This window comes from Dipodomys ordii, unplaced genomic scaffold (assembly GCF_000151885.1).
Source record: "Dipodomys ordii isolate 6190 unplaced genomic scaffold, Dord_2.0 Scaffold106, whole genome shotgun sequence".
In the NCBI taxonomy this organism is placed as follows: domain Eukaryota; kingdom Metazoa; phylum Chordata; class Mammalia; order Rodentia; family Heteromyidae; genus Dipodomys; species Dipodomys ordii.
The window spans coordinates 7,611,008-7,625,143 of NW_012267322.1; the positions used below are offsets into that span (position 1 = coordinate 7,611,008).

The 14,136-nt window shown below is 48.2% G+C and overlaps 1 protein-coding gene across 1 annotated transcript; it reads left to right on the plus strand.

The window, feature by feature from the left end:
- Nucleotides 1-9,849: 9,849 nt before the first annotated feature.
- Nucleotides 9,850-10,687, plus strand: LOC105994481 (metallothionein-2). Its single transcript, XM_013028020.1, has 3 exons — nucleotides 9,850-9,971; nucleotides 10,157-10,222; nucleotides 10,435-10,687. The coding sequence occupies exons 1-3, from the start codon at nucleotides 9,944-9,946 to the stop codon at nucleotides 10,524-10,526; spliced, it is 186 nt and encodes a 61-aa protein (XP_012883474.1). The 5' UTR covers nucleotides 9,850-9,943; the 3' UTR covers nucleotides 10,527-10,687.
- Nucleotides 10,688-14,136: the final 3,449 nt, after the last annotated feature.

The following is a 14,136-nucleotide window of genomic DNA, read 5'->3' on the forward strand; positions in this document are numbered from 1 at the left end:
AACAAAAAGAAAAAAGCCGGAAGTGGCGCTGTGGCTCAAGTGGTAGAGTGCTAGCCTTGAGCTGAAGAGCTGAGGAACAGTACCCAGACCCAGAGTTCAGGTCCCACAACTGGACCCAAAAAAAAAAGAGTTGCATCTGAGTGTATCTTTATTGAAGAGAATTAACATTTTTATACAGTGTTTGATTGTGACATAGATTCTTTAAGCATGTAATCAATTTTTAAGAAAAGCAAAGCAGGGCTGGGAAGGTGGCTCAGTGGTAGAGCGCTTGCCTTGCATGCATGAAGCCCTGGGTTTGATTCCCCAGCACCACATAAGCAAAAAGGAAAAATAAGCCGGAAGTGGTGCTGTGGCTCAAGTAGTAGAGTGCTAGCCTTGAGCTGAAGGGCTGAGGGACAGTGCCCAGGCCCAGAGTTCAGGCCCCACAACCGGACCCAAAAAAATAAAAAAGAAATTTAAAAAAAGGAAAGAAAAACATTAATGGGTTACATGGAAATTGATGACTATCCCACCAACAGTTTAAGTTAAGTGGTGCGACACAAGTCTAGCATATTATTTAATACAATGCACCATCTATTCAGCCTTTTTTTTTTTTGGTCATGGGGCCTGAACTCTGGGCCTGGGTGCTGTCCCTGAGCTCTTCAGCTCAAGGCTAGCACTTACCACTTGAGCCACAGCACCACTTTCAGCTTTTTCTGCTTATGTGGTGCTGAGGAATTGAACTCAGGGCCTCATGCATGCGAGACAAGGACTCTACCACTGAGCCACCTTCCCAGCCCTATTCAGCCTTTTTATGTTTAATAATTAACAAACCTAAGACAGGGATGTACTTATATTGTACTCTTTTTATTTTTTCCATAAATTTTCAAGTCCCTTTGAACCCATCCTAAAAACCACTCCCAGGTTGAGTCAAGCATTCTCCGTCCTATGATTTTAATCCCAATATTTTTAACATGAATTTCTAATTGTTATTTTAAACTATCTTGTTGTTGTTTTGATAATAAACACCATAATGATCTAGATCTACCTAATCTTTGCATAAAATCTAATGAGTACCAAGATACTCTTTTTCCTTTTACATTAATCCATCTATTCCATCTTTATAAACACCTGTATAAGGCAATGGTTCATCAGTCAGCTCAGGAAATGTGATGTCATAACTTTATATTTTGTGGGAAACCACCATGTATTCCTTATAATGTAAGCTGGACCAAACTTAGTCATAACTGTTGGGGGAATCTTTCTTTTCCTTTTATTATCAGGGGTCCCTTTTTCTAGAACTCTCTGTGCGTCTGGGATAACTCCTTCTGGTTTAGTTTAATTCATTAATTCTGCCTGTTTGTTGTAACATATCTGGAAATTTTAAATTTCTATATTTACTATGAGTGGGCCACAAAACTGCTTGTGAAGTTGCAGGAGTTTCTGGAGGCAGCGTCACATCAGATGATATATTGTTTGGGGCATTGTCCACATCTAATCTTTGGTCCTAATCTTTATTATTCAGAGAAGCCGTCTCTATTGGACTGGAAAGGAACAACATGCCCTCTTTGCGGATCAAAAAAAAATAGCCAAAACGAGAATAAAGGCAACGAATGTACAGCCAAGAAGAATATAATAAGGACAAAGGTAGAGGCAATAAAGGTGCAGCCAAGTGTATAGGAAGCCTTGAACCAACACCCCCTTCCTGCAGGCATGCTTCCTTGAAGCTTATGCTTTGCCTGGCACGATCTCTCAGGCAGACTCTGCAGGAGGTAGTGGTGGCACTGATCCAGCATTTCTATTTTGGGGAATGCTCAAAAGAAGTAAAAACAGTCTTTTTTTGGTATTTTATTAGTATTCATTAATAGAACAAGTGTGTAGATGTCTGTAATGTACTTTGAACAAGTTCACCCCCTCTGTTGTATTCCTTTAACCCCCTTCTTCCTTTTTCAAAGTGTTCACTGGGTCTCACTGGCTAACTTCATACATACACATAACATCCATCCTCTTGACCACCTCCCCTATCACAGGGAACCCTCCTCCACTGGACCTCTTTACATTCATGTATCATCATCATCGTCATCATCATTATCATCATCATCATCATCATTTTAGGTCTAGATTCTACATATGAGTGAGATAGTTGGGATTTGGCTTTTTGAACTTGGCTTATCTGAACATGATAATCTCCAGTTTCCACCCATTTTCCTGAAAATGATATAATACTCCAATACCACATTTTTTAATCCATTCATCTGTTATTGGACACCTAGGTTGATCCACAACTTGCTGCAATAAATGTATATATGCAAGAACGTGGTTATGCAAGATCCCTCCCCACCTTGGCCTCAAACATGCTAGGCAGGTACACTTGCTGGTGACAGAGGGACTCAGGCAGTGTTAGAGTTCAAGAGACTTTCTGAGAGAATAGTCTTTACACTGAGACCTGACAGATCCATGTGCAATGAGAGAGTAAGAGAGTTTTAGACCCAGGGAGTAGCAGGTGCAAAGAACCTGAAGTCAGAAACCAATCATGGCCTTTGTCCATGATGGATAGACTTTGAAGATGGCCCCAGAAATCCCAGATTGTCTTTGTGGAATCCCCTCATTGGGTGTGGGCTGGATCAAGTGACTTGTTTATGCAAAGATTTTGTGTGGCAGGGGGAGGGGGGTTGTTTTGTTTGGTTGTGCTTATACTGGGCTTGAACTCAAGGCCTTTTGCTTTGCTTTGTTTTGTTTTTTTTTTTGCTCAAGGCTTTTATGTTCTACCACTTGAGCCACATCTCCATTTCTGGCTTTTTGCTGGATAATTGGAGAATTCAGGCTGTCTCCAAATCTTAATTTTCAAATCTCTGCTTTCTAAGTGGCTAGGATTACAGGTGTGAGCCACCAGTGCCCAGCTCAGATAGAACCTTGGACCACAATCCTCCTACCTCCATCTCCAGTATATTTGAGATGATAAGCATGTGCAATTTTATTTTATTTTTTAAATTTTCGTGCCTCCTGTTGCTTGAACTCAATGCCTAGGCACTGTTCCTGAGCTTTTTTACTCAAGACTAGCACTTTACCAGTTGAGCCACAGCTTCACTTCCGGCTTATTTGGGCAGTTAATTAGAAATAGTCTCACCATCTTTCCTGCCCCAGCTGGCTTCAAAACTTGATCCTCTGATCTCAGCCTCTTGAGTAGCCACCAATGCCCAGCTGGCAATGACATTTCTTTCCTGATGTTTCCAAATGAAAGGCTTCTTCTCCACCCCAGACACCCCAGGAAGAGGAAGGGACAAATTCTGCCCTGAGTTACCACCATATAATCATTTGGGCCCATGCAATTAGAACCCCATACCTTGCACACCCCTTGTACACATACAGCATTACTATCTTTCACTAAGGATAAGTGACTAAAGGATTGTCTGTTGTGCTTACCCTCTCTTTCATTGACACCACCTGTGCATCCTCCATGACCCTCTCCCTCTCTTCTATTCTGTTATGAGGTGTCTATGGAGAAACCCAAGGGGCCCAGGAGATTCTCCAACCATAGCTTATGTAGATCCCAGATCTTGGTACAACCCACAAGACTGAAATCCTGCCAATCACCACGTGAGGGAGCTCCTAGGTAAATCCTGCCCCAGCTGTCCCTTTGGGATGACTGTACCCTTGGCTGGCATTTTGATAATGTCATCTGCCAGAAGGTCCAACTTAACCTTGCCTGATTCCTGCCCCACAAAAACTACATGTGTGATATGCCATCATAAATGTGTGTCATCCTAAAGTGCTAAGTTATGGGATAGGGTTTTTTTTTGTTTTTTTTTTAACCAGTCTTGGGTCTTGAACTCAGGGTCTGGGCACTATTTCTGAGCTTCTTCTTTTACTCAAGACTAGCACTCTACCACTTGAGCCACAGCGCCACTTCCGGCTTCTGTTTATGTGGTACAAAGGAATCAAACCCAGGCTTCATGCATGCTAGGCAAACACTCTACCACTAAGCCACATTCACAGCCTCTGGGCTAGTTTTTATGTAGCAATAGATAAGTAATGATGGCTGGGTCCATAGGAAAAGGAGGAAGAAGAACCAAGATCAAGCAGATGATACCTGGATGGGAGGTACAACCACAGAATCTTACCAGGAGGAGAAGTTCCTGGTGTCCATGCAAATGAATGTTGGTATGTGCCAGAATGTTTCTATACAGTTTCAGTAATAGAAGGAGGTTCTCTTGTATTTCCTGGCCAGCGTTCATTGCAAGAAAGAACTCTGGGGAGCTACAGCCCGGTGGTATGGCTCCTGCCTCCATGCACCCTGGGCTCCATCCCCAGCACTAAAAAAAGAAAAGAAAAAAGACAAACAAGAAACACAGTCCAAGTGAAATCATCTTAAAGCTTCCAGAACAGCTTCCATTGAATACTACCACGAGGACTTCTGTTAGTGTGCCATGAAACAAGACAATCACCCCATTCACTCTCTACTCTAATCTTGACCCATAAAACCAGGAGAGAGAAGATAAAATAGTTGTTGTTTCAAACTGCTACATTGTGAGCCATCTGTTGCATAGCTACAGATAACCAGAGCAACCACTGTCAACATTTTGATGAGAACTGTTCTCTCCCAGATTGAGCCTGCCTCCCTCTCTCATCTCTCTGCTGAGGCTCCTGAACATCTTGGGACATTGTAACCTTTGGCTGTCTTAAATCCCCACAATGAACCTAGTCTTCAAGTGTTCTTCCTTGCCAAGTAGGATTCTACCCAGAATGATTGAAGCATAAAAAGAAAATTATTGGGGTCTGAGAATGTGGCTTAGTGGTAGAGTGCTTGCCTAGCATGTATGAAGCCCTGGATTTGATTCCAGCAGTACCACATAAACAGAAAAAGGCAGAAGTGGCACTGTGGTTCAAATGGTAAAAGTAGAGTGTTAGCCTCAAGCAAAAGAAGCTTAGGGACAGCACTCAGACTGTGTTCAGGCCCCACAAATGGGGGTGGGGGAGAAAGGAAGTTGAATACTATCAAAATAGACTCTTTGCAACTATGAAAACAAAGTAAGGAAACCTGAAAAAAAAGAAATATAATAAATAATAAGAGAAAAGAAAATCTGAAGATATGACCCTTAAATTCTAGTGCACTCAAATCTGAGGCTCAAGGGGTACATAGTCACCCCAAGGTCTACCCATGAGAATCTAGTGCTGACAGCTTACCACTGGCTGCTCTGTTTCATATTTCCACTTAAGAGTCAGGTTTCAGGGTAGTGAAAACTTTTCTTTCATTTTGTAACCAGAGCCCTGAGAGGAACTGGAAACTAGCAAGGGAAACACAAAACAGAAGATTCCCTTCATTATATCACTAGACAGGTTTTCTTTTCCTTTTATAGAGCTGGGATTGACCTCATGACCTTGCGCATACTAGGCAAGTTCTCTACATCACCAGTCCTTTTTGTTCTTCAACCCCTCACCCCTCAGGTACACCATCTCACTATACAGCCCTGGTTAGCCTTAAGCTCAAGATCCCCCTGTCTCTAACTCTCCCCAGTGAAATGGAATTTGGAAATTTTCTTTCCACAGTGGCTTAAGATAACCATAACCCATTCACATCTCTGGCTCTATAACTGACAACAGCCACTAGGGTCACAGTCCTGTAGTAAGCAAGGTCTGCTTAGTAGCTCAGCAGCAGACAATGAATGGCTGCTCTACTGCCAGCACTACTGGTGTAGCCTTCTCAGGTTCTTGTCTCAGGGATTGACTAATGCAGTCGAGAACAATGGAAGACAAGAGCAAAGAAGTCTAAGAGAAGTGTTTCAGCCAAGGCCTCTGCTGCTCTGTGTGCCTTCTATCATGATCCATTGTGTGATCTATGTCTTCTTCTGGTGTCTAGGGATTTTTACATCTTAGGCTGCACTATGCAAATGAGGTGTGAAACAATTGACCAATCAGAGAAGACATGCTAAAGCATGGTGGGTTTAAAGATCTGAAAGTGTCCTTGTTGATTAAGTCTGTCACCTGACACTCTCCTCCCCCCTGCCCCGCCCCACACAGTATGAATAATTGCTAAGGTTTAAGGTAAGATATTCTATTCTCTAGAGCTGGATTTTAAAAAATAATAATTGTAAGAGCCGGGCGCCAGTGACTCATGCCTATAATCCTAGCTACTCAGGAGGCTGAGATCTGAGGATCGAGGTCCAAAGCCAGCCTGGGCAGGAATGTCCATGAGACTCTTATCTCCAATAAACCACTCAGAAAACTAGAAGTGGCACTGTGGCTCAAGTGGTAGAGCACTAGCCTTGAGCTGAAGAGCTCAGGGACAGCACCCAGGCCCAGAGTTCAAGCCCCACAACCAACAACAAAAAACAAAAACAAAAATAAATGATAATTACATTGTCATTATTAAGGTATTGTACAGAGGGGCTACCATTTCATAAGTCAGGTAATGAATACTTTAATTTTTTTGGACAATGTCACCCCTACTTTTCCCTTCCTGTCCCTCCCCACAAGTAACATAGATCATTTTCCACATAGTATTTACTGAATAGCATATTTGCTTTTGTTCACCCTTCCTCCTGCCCTTTCTGCTCCCCTTTAACATCCCCCCAAGAAAAAACCCAAAGCAAAAACAAACATCAATAACAAAAGAGAGTTGAATTTTCTTAACAGTCTAGCTTTTTCCATAATCCTATCTCATCTGTCTAAGCCAGCAATGCCTTCCACTGCAAGATGTTCTCCAAGGAACCTGGACTCTAATCTACCTAACCTTTTATCTTTTAAACTAAATTTACCCTTTCAAGGGTGCTGTTCCCAGGTGCCATTTGTGTTCATACCTATAAGTCCTAGCTACTCAGGAGGCTGAGATTTGAGGATCACAGTTCAAAGCCAGTCTACCCAGGAAAGTCTATGAGACTCATCTCCAATCAACTACTTCCCTCTCCCCCCCCAAAAAAAAAATAGAGCCAGAAGTGGTAGATAGCCTTGGACAATAAAGCTCAGAAACAGCGTCCAGGGCCTGAGTTCAAGCCCCAGGACTGGTACAAAAAAGGGGGGGCAGTTGGCAATTCAGGGGTGTGCCACTACACCTGGCTGGTTAAGTATTGATTAAATGCCTACTGCAAGGTTGGCCTGTACTGGGAGAGGTGGCAACAACTGTACTGCTTTTTCCACTTTGGACAGGGGTGGGGAGAGAAACAAATCAATCAAGGATCGCTGGGGGCTTGGCAAGTGGCTAAACACTTGCCTACTAAATGTGAGTCCCTAAATCCAATCCTGCCAAAATAAAATGAAATCGATCAAGGATTATACAAGTTCATACACACTACAGCCATGGAAAGTTCCAGGAAGGAAAAGAACAGGCTGTTGATCAGCGAATTCCACCTGTCTCCACGGGCACGGGGTCAGGAGGGCTCCCAGAAGAGTCTGATCCGAGCCAGGATGACATTTCCACAGGAACTTCCAGTATGGGCTGCTGGGACAGGCTGTGCTCACGCCCACCACCTCACTGGCTCCTGCCTTCCCCTAAGCCTGCCAGGAAACTTCCAGTAACCAAGCCCTTGGATGACACACTTTGGGTAATCCAGAGAGGATGACCCAAGACCTAGTGCCAGACACGTGCTTTTTGGTGAGCAGGAATTCGAGCGCTGCTCTTCCGCTCAGTAGCCACTGGGGGGGGGGGGGGACGGGAGAGGGCGGTGTTCCACTTAGGGATTTTCCTTCCATGTGTTTCTGGGCAGCCAGTTGTGTGCCTGGCACACGCCTCTGGCTCTCAGGCTTAAGGCATGGTTGACCCACCTATGAGGCCCACCTCCTCCCCGGCTGAATTGGGGGAGGGGGCGGTCCTTGCTGCTGCCCCTGCGCCTAAGAGCCCCCACTGTAGCAATCTCCCCGCTTCACGTCTGCCACCTGCCTCCAGGAATGAGCTTCTCCCCATAAGGCTTCTTCATCTTCGTTCTCTGTCCCTGCTGATGTCCAAGACTGCCTTCAGTAGCTGCTCATTAGCTCTGCGACCCCCGACTTTCTCATCTCCAAAACGAGGAGGGGGGAGGCCTGGAAGTGGGACTCAGTGGCAGAGTACCTAGCAAGCAAGAGGTACTGAGTTCAAATCCCATTACTAACAAAAATCAAACTAATAAAGACAATGAGGCTACTGGAGAATCCTACCTCCTAGGTGTCACAGGTAAATGAGAGATCTCACAAAATCCAGGTATTACAGTCTCTGTTGCACACCTAAGAACTCAATTCGAATTCATCTGACGCACGCAGCGTCTAAGCCTGGACTGGTCGGTCTGGCACTTCCAGCCAAATTTTCAAGCTAGAGAGACTCACAGACCTAGGTCCCCAAGATGCAGGCTCTCGACGGGAGGGGCGAGAGGCGGTGTGGGAAGGGGGCAGTATGGGAAGGGGGGGCGAACACAGCAGGCGACTCGGAGCCCAGAGAGCAGAGGCAGAGGCACGCGGAGGCAGGGGTGGGGGCGCACAGGTCTGGGGAGTTAGGAAGTGCGGGGTCGGCGCTCGGCCCAAGGGTCCACAGGGTCCGAGTGGAGTCAGCAAACAGAGTGGGGGAGGTGAGAGTCGGCGCATGCATCAGGGATCGGCGCACGGACTCCAAGGGCTCCTAGGCACACGGCGGGGAGGCGGGGGACGGGGCGAGATCGGCGCGCGGCCTCGGGAATCCGCACACGGACCCGGGGGGGGGGGGCGGCTCGGCACACGGCCCCAGAGAGCGGCACACCGCCCCAGAGAGCGGCACACCGCCCAAGGATCGGCGCACGGCCCGGGAGATCCACACACGGCCCCTGGGGCGGTGGGCGCAGGGGCCCTGGGGAGAGGCACACGGCCCCAGAGAGCGGCACACCGCCCAAGGATCGGCGCACGGCCCGGGAAGATCCACACACGGCCCCAGGGGGCGGGGTGGGCGCACTGGCCCGAAGGGCGGCACACGGCCCCAGTGGGGGCGGGTTGGCGCACGGCCCGAGGATCGGCGCACGGCCCGAGGATCGGCGCACGGTCCCGGCTTCCACACAGGGCCCGACAACCTCACAGGGCCCGGGAGATCCACACACGGCCCTAGGGGGCGGAGTCTGCGCCCGGGCCCAGGGATCCGCACACGGCCTGGGAGATCCGCACACGGCCCGGAGGTGCAGGGTCGAAGCACTTTCCGGGAATCTGCGTACGGCCCCAGTGGGCGGGGTCTGCGCCCGGGCCCGGGGATCCGCACACGGCTCTACGGGGCAGGGGGCAGGGTCGGCGCCCGGCCCCGGAGCTGGGCACACCGTTCCGGGGGGAGGGGGGTTGCTTAGTGCCTGGCCCATGAGATCGCACACAGCCCTTGGGAACCGTATACCGCCCATAGTGGTCCACACACACGGCCCGAGGGGGGCGGGCCAGTGCCCTGCACTGGGGGTTCTCACACAACCTGTGGGGAGGGGGGAGTTCGTACGCCGCCCGACGGGACAGGATCAGCGGCGGGTACTAGGGGTTCGCGCTACGCAGGGCCCGAGGGGGCAGGGGCGGCGCACAGCCCGCGCAATCCGCACTCGGCCCTGGGCTCTGCACACACGGCCCGAGGGGGTGGAGCCAGCGCCCGTACGAAGGGTTTGAATACAGCCAGCGGGGGGAAATGTACAACCACCGCTCGGGAACTGGGGGTTCGCGCAGGCCCAAGGGGACCGGGTGGGGGAGGCGGAGTGGATGCTTGATCCCCGGGGATCGGCTCGCAGTCCGCGGGGGCGGGGGCGGTGCCGGGCACTAGGGGTTGGGCCGGGCCGGGCGGGCGGCACATGGCGTTCCCTTTCTGCACCCAGGGCGCTCGGAGCACGGGGTGACTCAGCGGGGGCGGCGCACCCGGCGGCCCGCCCGGGCGGGGCTTTTGCGCTCGGCCCGGTTCCTCGCTCCATAAAGTCATCGCGCGCGCACTGCGCTCCACCACGCCGCCTCCGATCACAGACACCGTTACTCCTTGTGCGTCTGACTCCGCATCCTCACCTCTACGCTCGCCATGGACCCCAACTGCTCCTGCGCCACTGGTAAGGGGGACCGGGAGGGGCGAGGCGTTTGTGGCGCTTCTTTCTCGGCACCCTCGATTTCGGAGCCTTTTTTACACTAATAAGCTATGGAATGAGTAGCTTGCCCGCCCGAGTTCCCACGAGTTGCGGGATTTGCGCTCGGTCCTGCGTTCACGTGTCTGACTTTATCACCTTCCTCCTTGCAGAAGGACCTTGCGCCTGCGCCGGCGCCTGCAAGTGCAAAGAGTGCAAATGCACCTCCTGCAAGAAGAGTGAGTCGGGGTCCTGTCCTTTCTGCCCCCCCCTCGCGGTTCCCCATCCCTGCCTAGCGATTCTTGGGAGAATTTTAGCCGTGGGGAAGCTGGGTGGGGATGTTATGGAAACTATGGCCTGCACCGAGACCCCGATTAAGGTGGAGGACGGGAATCCTTTTTCCTTTGTCCCCAAACGCTAACCTGGTCTGCTGTCCCCTCGCTCTCCCCAGGCTGCTGCTCCTGCTGCCCCGTGGGCTGTGCCAAGTGTGCCCAGGGCTGTGTGTGCAAAGAAGCAACTGAGAAGTGCAGCTGCTGTGCCTGATGTGGAGGGGGGCAGCCCCCACGTGTAAATAGAGCGACTGTACAAACCTTAAGTTTCTTAAATTTTTCTTTTTGCTTTTTTTTTTTACATCCCAGACCCATGCTCCATTCTGGTTTCTGTGACGTGTATGACTGAGAATAAAAGTGGCTGATTTGATTCTGGCTCTGGTCTTCTTTGTGCACCTTGTAAAGAAGGGGCTGGGGTGAGAGACTGAAGTACCAGGTTGCTGGTGGCTCACACCTGTAATCCTGCCTGGTTACTTAGGAGGCTGAGACTTGGAAGTTGGGCGTGCAGAAAGTACAAGGGACTGTCTCGTGGAGCAGCTTTTCCCCCTGAAGTAAAAAAGGACGAGGCAAGGATCAAATGGTGGAGCAGCAGGGAAGATTAGAAAGAGCATGGTGCTCTTGAGTTCAGTCCCTATTGCTGGCACCTGTAGGGGTGGTCAAGTGCCAGCCAAACAACTCAAAACCCTGAGTTCAAACTTTGGTACAGCAAAAAACTTCTATGAAAGGGGTACTTCTGGGAAAGGTACCAGAAGATAGAGGGAGGTGAATATTACACAAGTAAATTAAGTGTATGTGTAAAAAAACTTTTGAAACCCACCAAAAAGGGAGACAGGGAGGGAGAAGGGGTTAAGGAGGAATAATGCAGATGGGTTGGGTAGACTGAAAAGTACTTTGAGTTCTAAATATCACAATGAAGCTCCTCTGCACAATTCATGCTAATTTAATAAGTGACTCTAGAGGTTGGAGGCATGGCTCAGTTGGTAGAACACCAGCTAATCAGCAAAAGAGTCAGTAGGGGTAGGGGATGGTAGGGAGGAGATGAGTATAGCCAGGTGCCTGTGGCTCAGGCCTATAATCCTAGCCATCAGGAAACATATCTGAAGATCACAGTTTGAAGCCAACCCTTGGCAGGAAAGTCTGAGATTCTTATTCTCCAATAACCAGCAAAACGTTCAAAGTACAGCCTATGGCTCAAGTGGTAGAACACCATCTTTAAGCAAAAAAGCTAAGGGACAGCAGCCAGGCCCTTAGCCTGGGTACTGGCACACACCACATGTACACCACACACACACACACACACTACAGGTTTATGAAGCTAGAGGTAATACAGGCCTGTAAATCATAGCACTTAGAAGGCTGAGGAAGGTGGATTGAGAGATCAAGGCCAGCTTGGACTACATAGCAAGACCCTATCTCAAAACCAGAATTAAAAAAAAAAAAAAGAGCTAATGGTGGTGAAGTGGCTGCCTAACAAGTCTAGCAATCCCTGACAAGTCTAGCAATCCCTGAGGCCCTGATTTAAAATCTCAGTATTGCCTAAACAAAGTGACTACAGGGTATGAAATGCAACACCAGTTGTTTGAATCTCATGGAGTTTCTCAATGTAGTGTAGATGCCAGAAATTATTTTCTATCAGTCACAAATGTAAAGTTTGGTAAAAAATAAAAAGTTAATAAAAAGAAAAGGAACTAGGCAGGGTGGCACACATAGCCAGGCCCTGTCTCAAATAGGAGTATGAGTGTGATTTAAAAACAAACAAAAAAAAACAACCTTTTTTTAATCCAACAAGAAAATTTATATCTACATATGAATAACAAAATAATGAAAAACAGGAGAATTACAAACATTACACATTTATACAAGGTACGCATTGTAGACTGAAAACTGAATCACACAGTTTGCCTGGCTTGGATCTCCACAAGGAATCCTCCTCAGTCACTCAGGCTGCACTGGGACACAGACAAGACTAGCCCTCTCTCTAAGTGCTCTCTGATGGGACCTGGCAGTGAATCTTTGGAACTTCTTAAAATCAGACCGAATCTGCTTCTCATTCGTAGGCCAATCCTTGACTATTTCAACTTGTCAGGTGACTAGAGATTTGGAGGGAATTGTCTAGCATTTTTTGGTAGATGAGGAAAGCACGAGTTTTGGAACAGGATGAAGTAAAGTAATACTCCCAACCCCTTTCCCCCAGCTTCCCACGCAGAGAGGTGAGGGTGGAGTCCCAAGTTCACAGGATGTGAAGAAATGAGGCCTGGCTGATTTATAATTACACCCAACAGTTAGTGCCTCCCAGCTATTGGGTTAATGCTATTTGATGTTCAAAGAATTTCTTGGCTAGCGGTCAGGACCAATGTGGTCCTCTGTTCTAAAGGGTTGACTTCAGAAGGCTGTCTCTGCATGAGTTGGGTGTCAGGAAGTCCTAATTCACAGTCCACTTCATCCCTTACTGTTTGTGTGCCCTGGGCAAATCACTGAACTTCTCTGAGCCTCCATTTTTCTTACCAGATTGAACCCCAAAATTACTGATAGCCTGTTTTCCTGCACTAAGATGTTGCTTGCTCTACCTTCTGCCCTTCCTACCTTCCCTTCCTCCCCCTCCCCCTCCCTCCCTCTCTTCCTTCCTTCCTTCCTTCCTTCCTTCCTTCACTCCTTCTTTTTGTGCCCATCCTGGGACTTGAACTCAGGGCTTGGGTGCTATCCCTGAGCTTTTATGCTTAAGGCTAGCACTCTACCACTTGAGCCACAGCAGCTCCACTTCCAGCTTTCTTTGTTAGTTAATTGCCAGTAAGAGTCTTGTGGACTTTTACTGCCTAAACTGGCTTCTCACTGTGATCCTCAGATCTCAGCCTCCTGAGTAGCTAGAATGATAGGCTTGAGCCACCAGTGCCCAGCTCAGTTTGGCTTTTTGCATGTTAGGTCAGAGACAGTCTTGCTGACTTTTCTGCTTAGGTCATCTTTGAACACGAGATCCTCTAGGTCTCAGCTTCCTGAGTAGCTAGGATTACAGTCATGAAACACTAAAGCCCAGCCTTTATTCTCTCTTTTAAAGTCTTTATTACTATGTAGCCCACACCAACCTTGAACTCTGGATCCTCCTGCCTTAGCAATCCTGTTTATGGGTGTGCATCACCTCGCCTGACACCACATGGACTTTCTGTGGGGAGAAAGAATCCTGTCTCAACAAGGTCTGGGGGAGCAGGGAATGGGTGACTCATGCCTCTAATCCTAGCTGCTGAGGATTATGGTTCAAAATCAGCCAGGGCAGAGAAGATTCTTATCTCAAATTAAACATCCCCCAAAAGCCAAAAGTAGAGTGCCACCCTTGAGTGAAAAACAAACAAACAAACAAATAAACTAAACTAAACTAAATACAGCACTCAGGCCCCGAGTTCAAGCCCCAGTACCAGCACAAACAAACAAACAAAAAGCTCTAGGAGAAAAAGCTGGCTTGGAAGGATGGGTGACTGAGGGCTAGAGGCTAGGGGTGTGGAAAGCTAAGTTGTTTGTGGATGTGTATAGATGACCTGCACAAAGCACTGTGTGTTAAAATAACATTCCAGCTTTTTAACAAACACAAAGCCTTACCAAACTCTTTATTTCCTGTAACCTAGAGAGAAAGTGAATAGCTGAATAACCTTGTCTTTCAGAGTGGCTAAACAACCTGGCCAAAGCCAAACTGCTCAAAAGTCAGAAGACTGACACGCCATGACCAGTGTGGTAGATTAGAAAAATGGACCTGAAACACTATCTCTCGCTTTAGTACTGTGGGTGAGTGAAAGCAGTTCAACAGGAGGTGCTCTTGCTGCTCTTGCTGCAGACCT

Excerpts from the sequence above, each read along its gene's own strand:
- LOC105994481 (XM_013028020.1), top strand. The coding sequence starts at position 9,944 with ATGGACCCCAACTGCTCCTGCGCCACTG. Across the intron at positions 9,972-10,156 it reads CAACTGCTCCTGCGCCACTG|AAGGACCTTGCGCCTGCGCC; the intron begins GTAAGGGGGACC and ends TCCTCCTTGCAG. Across the intron at positions 10,223-10,434 it reads ATGCACCTCCTGCAAGAAGA|GCTGCTGCTCCTGCTGCCCC; the intron begins GTGAGTCGGGGT and ends CGCTCTCCCCAG.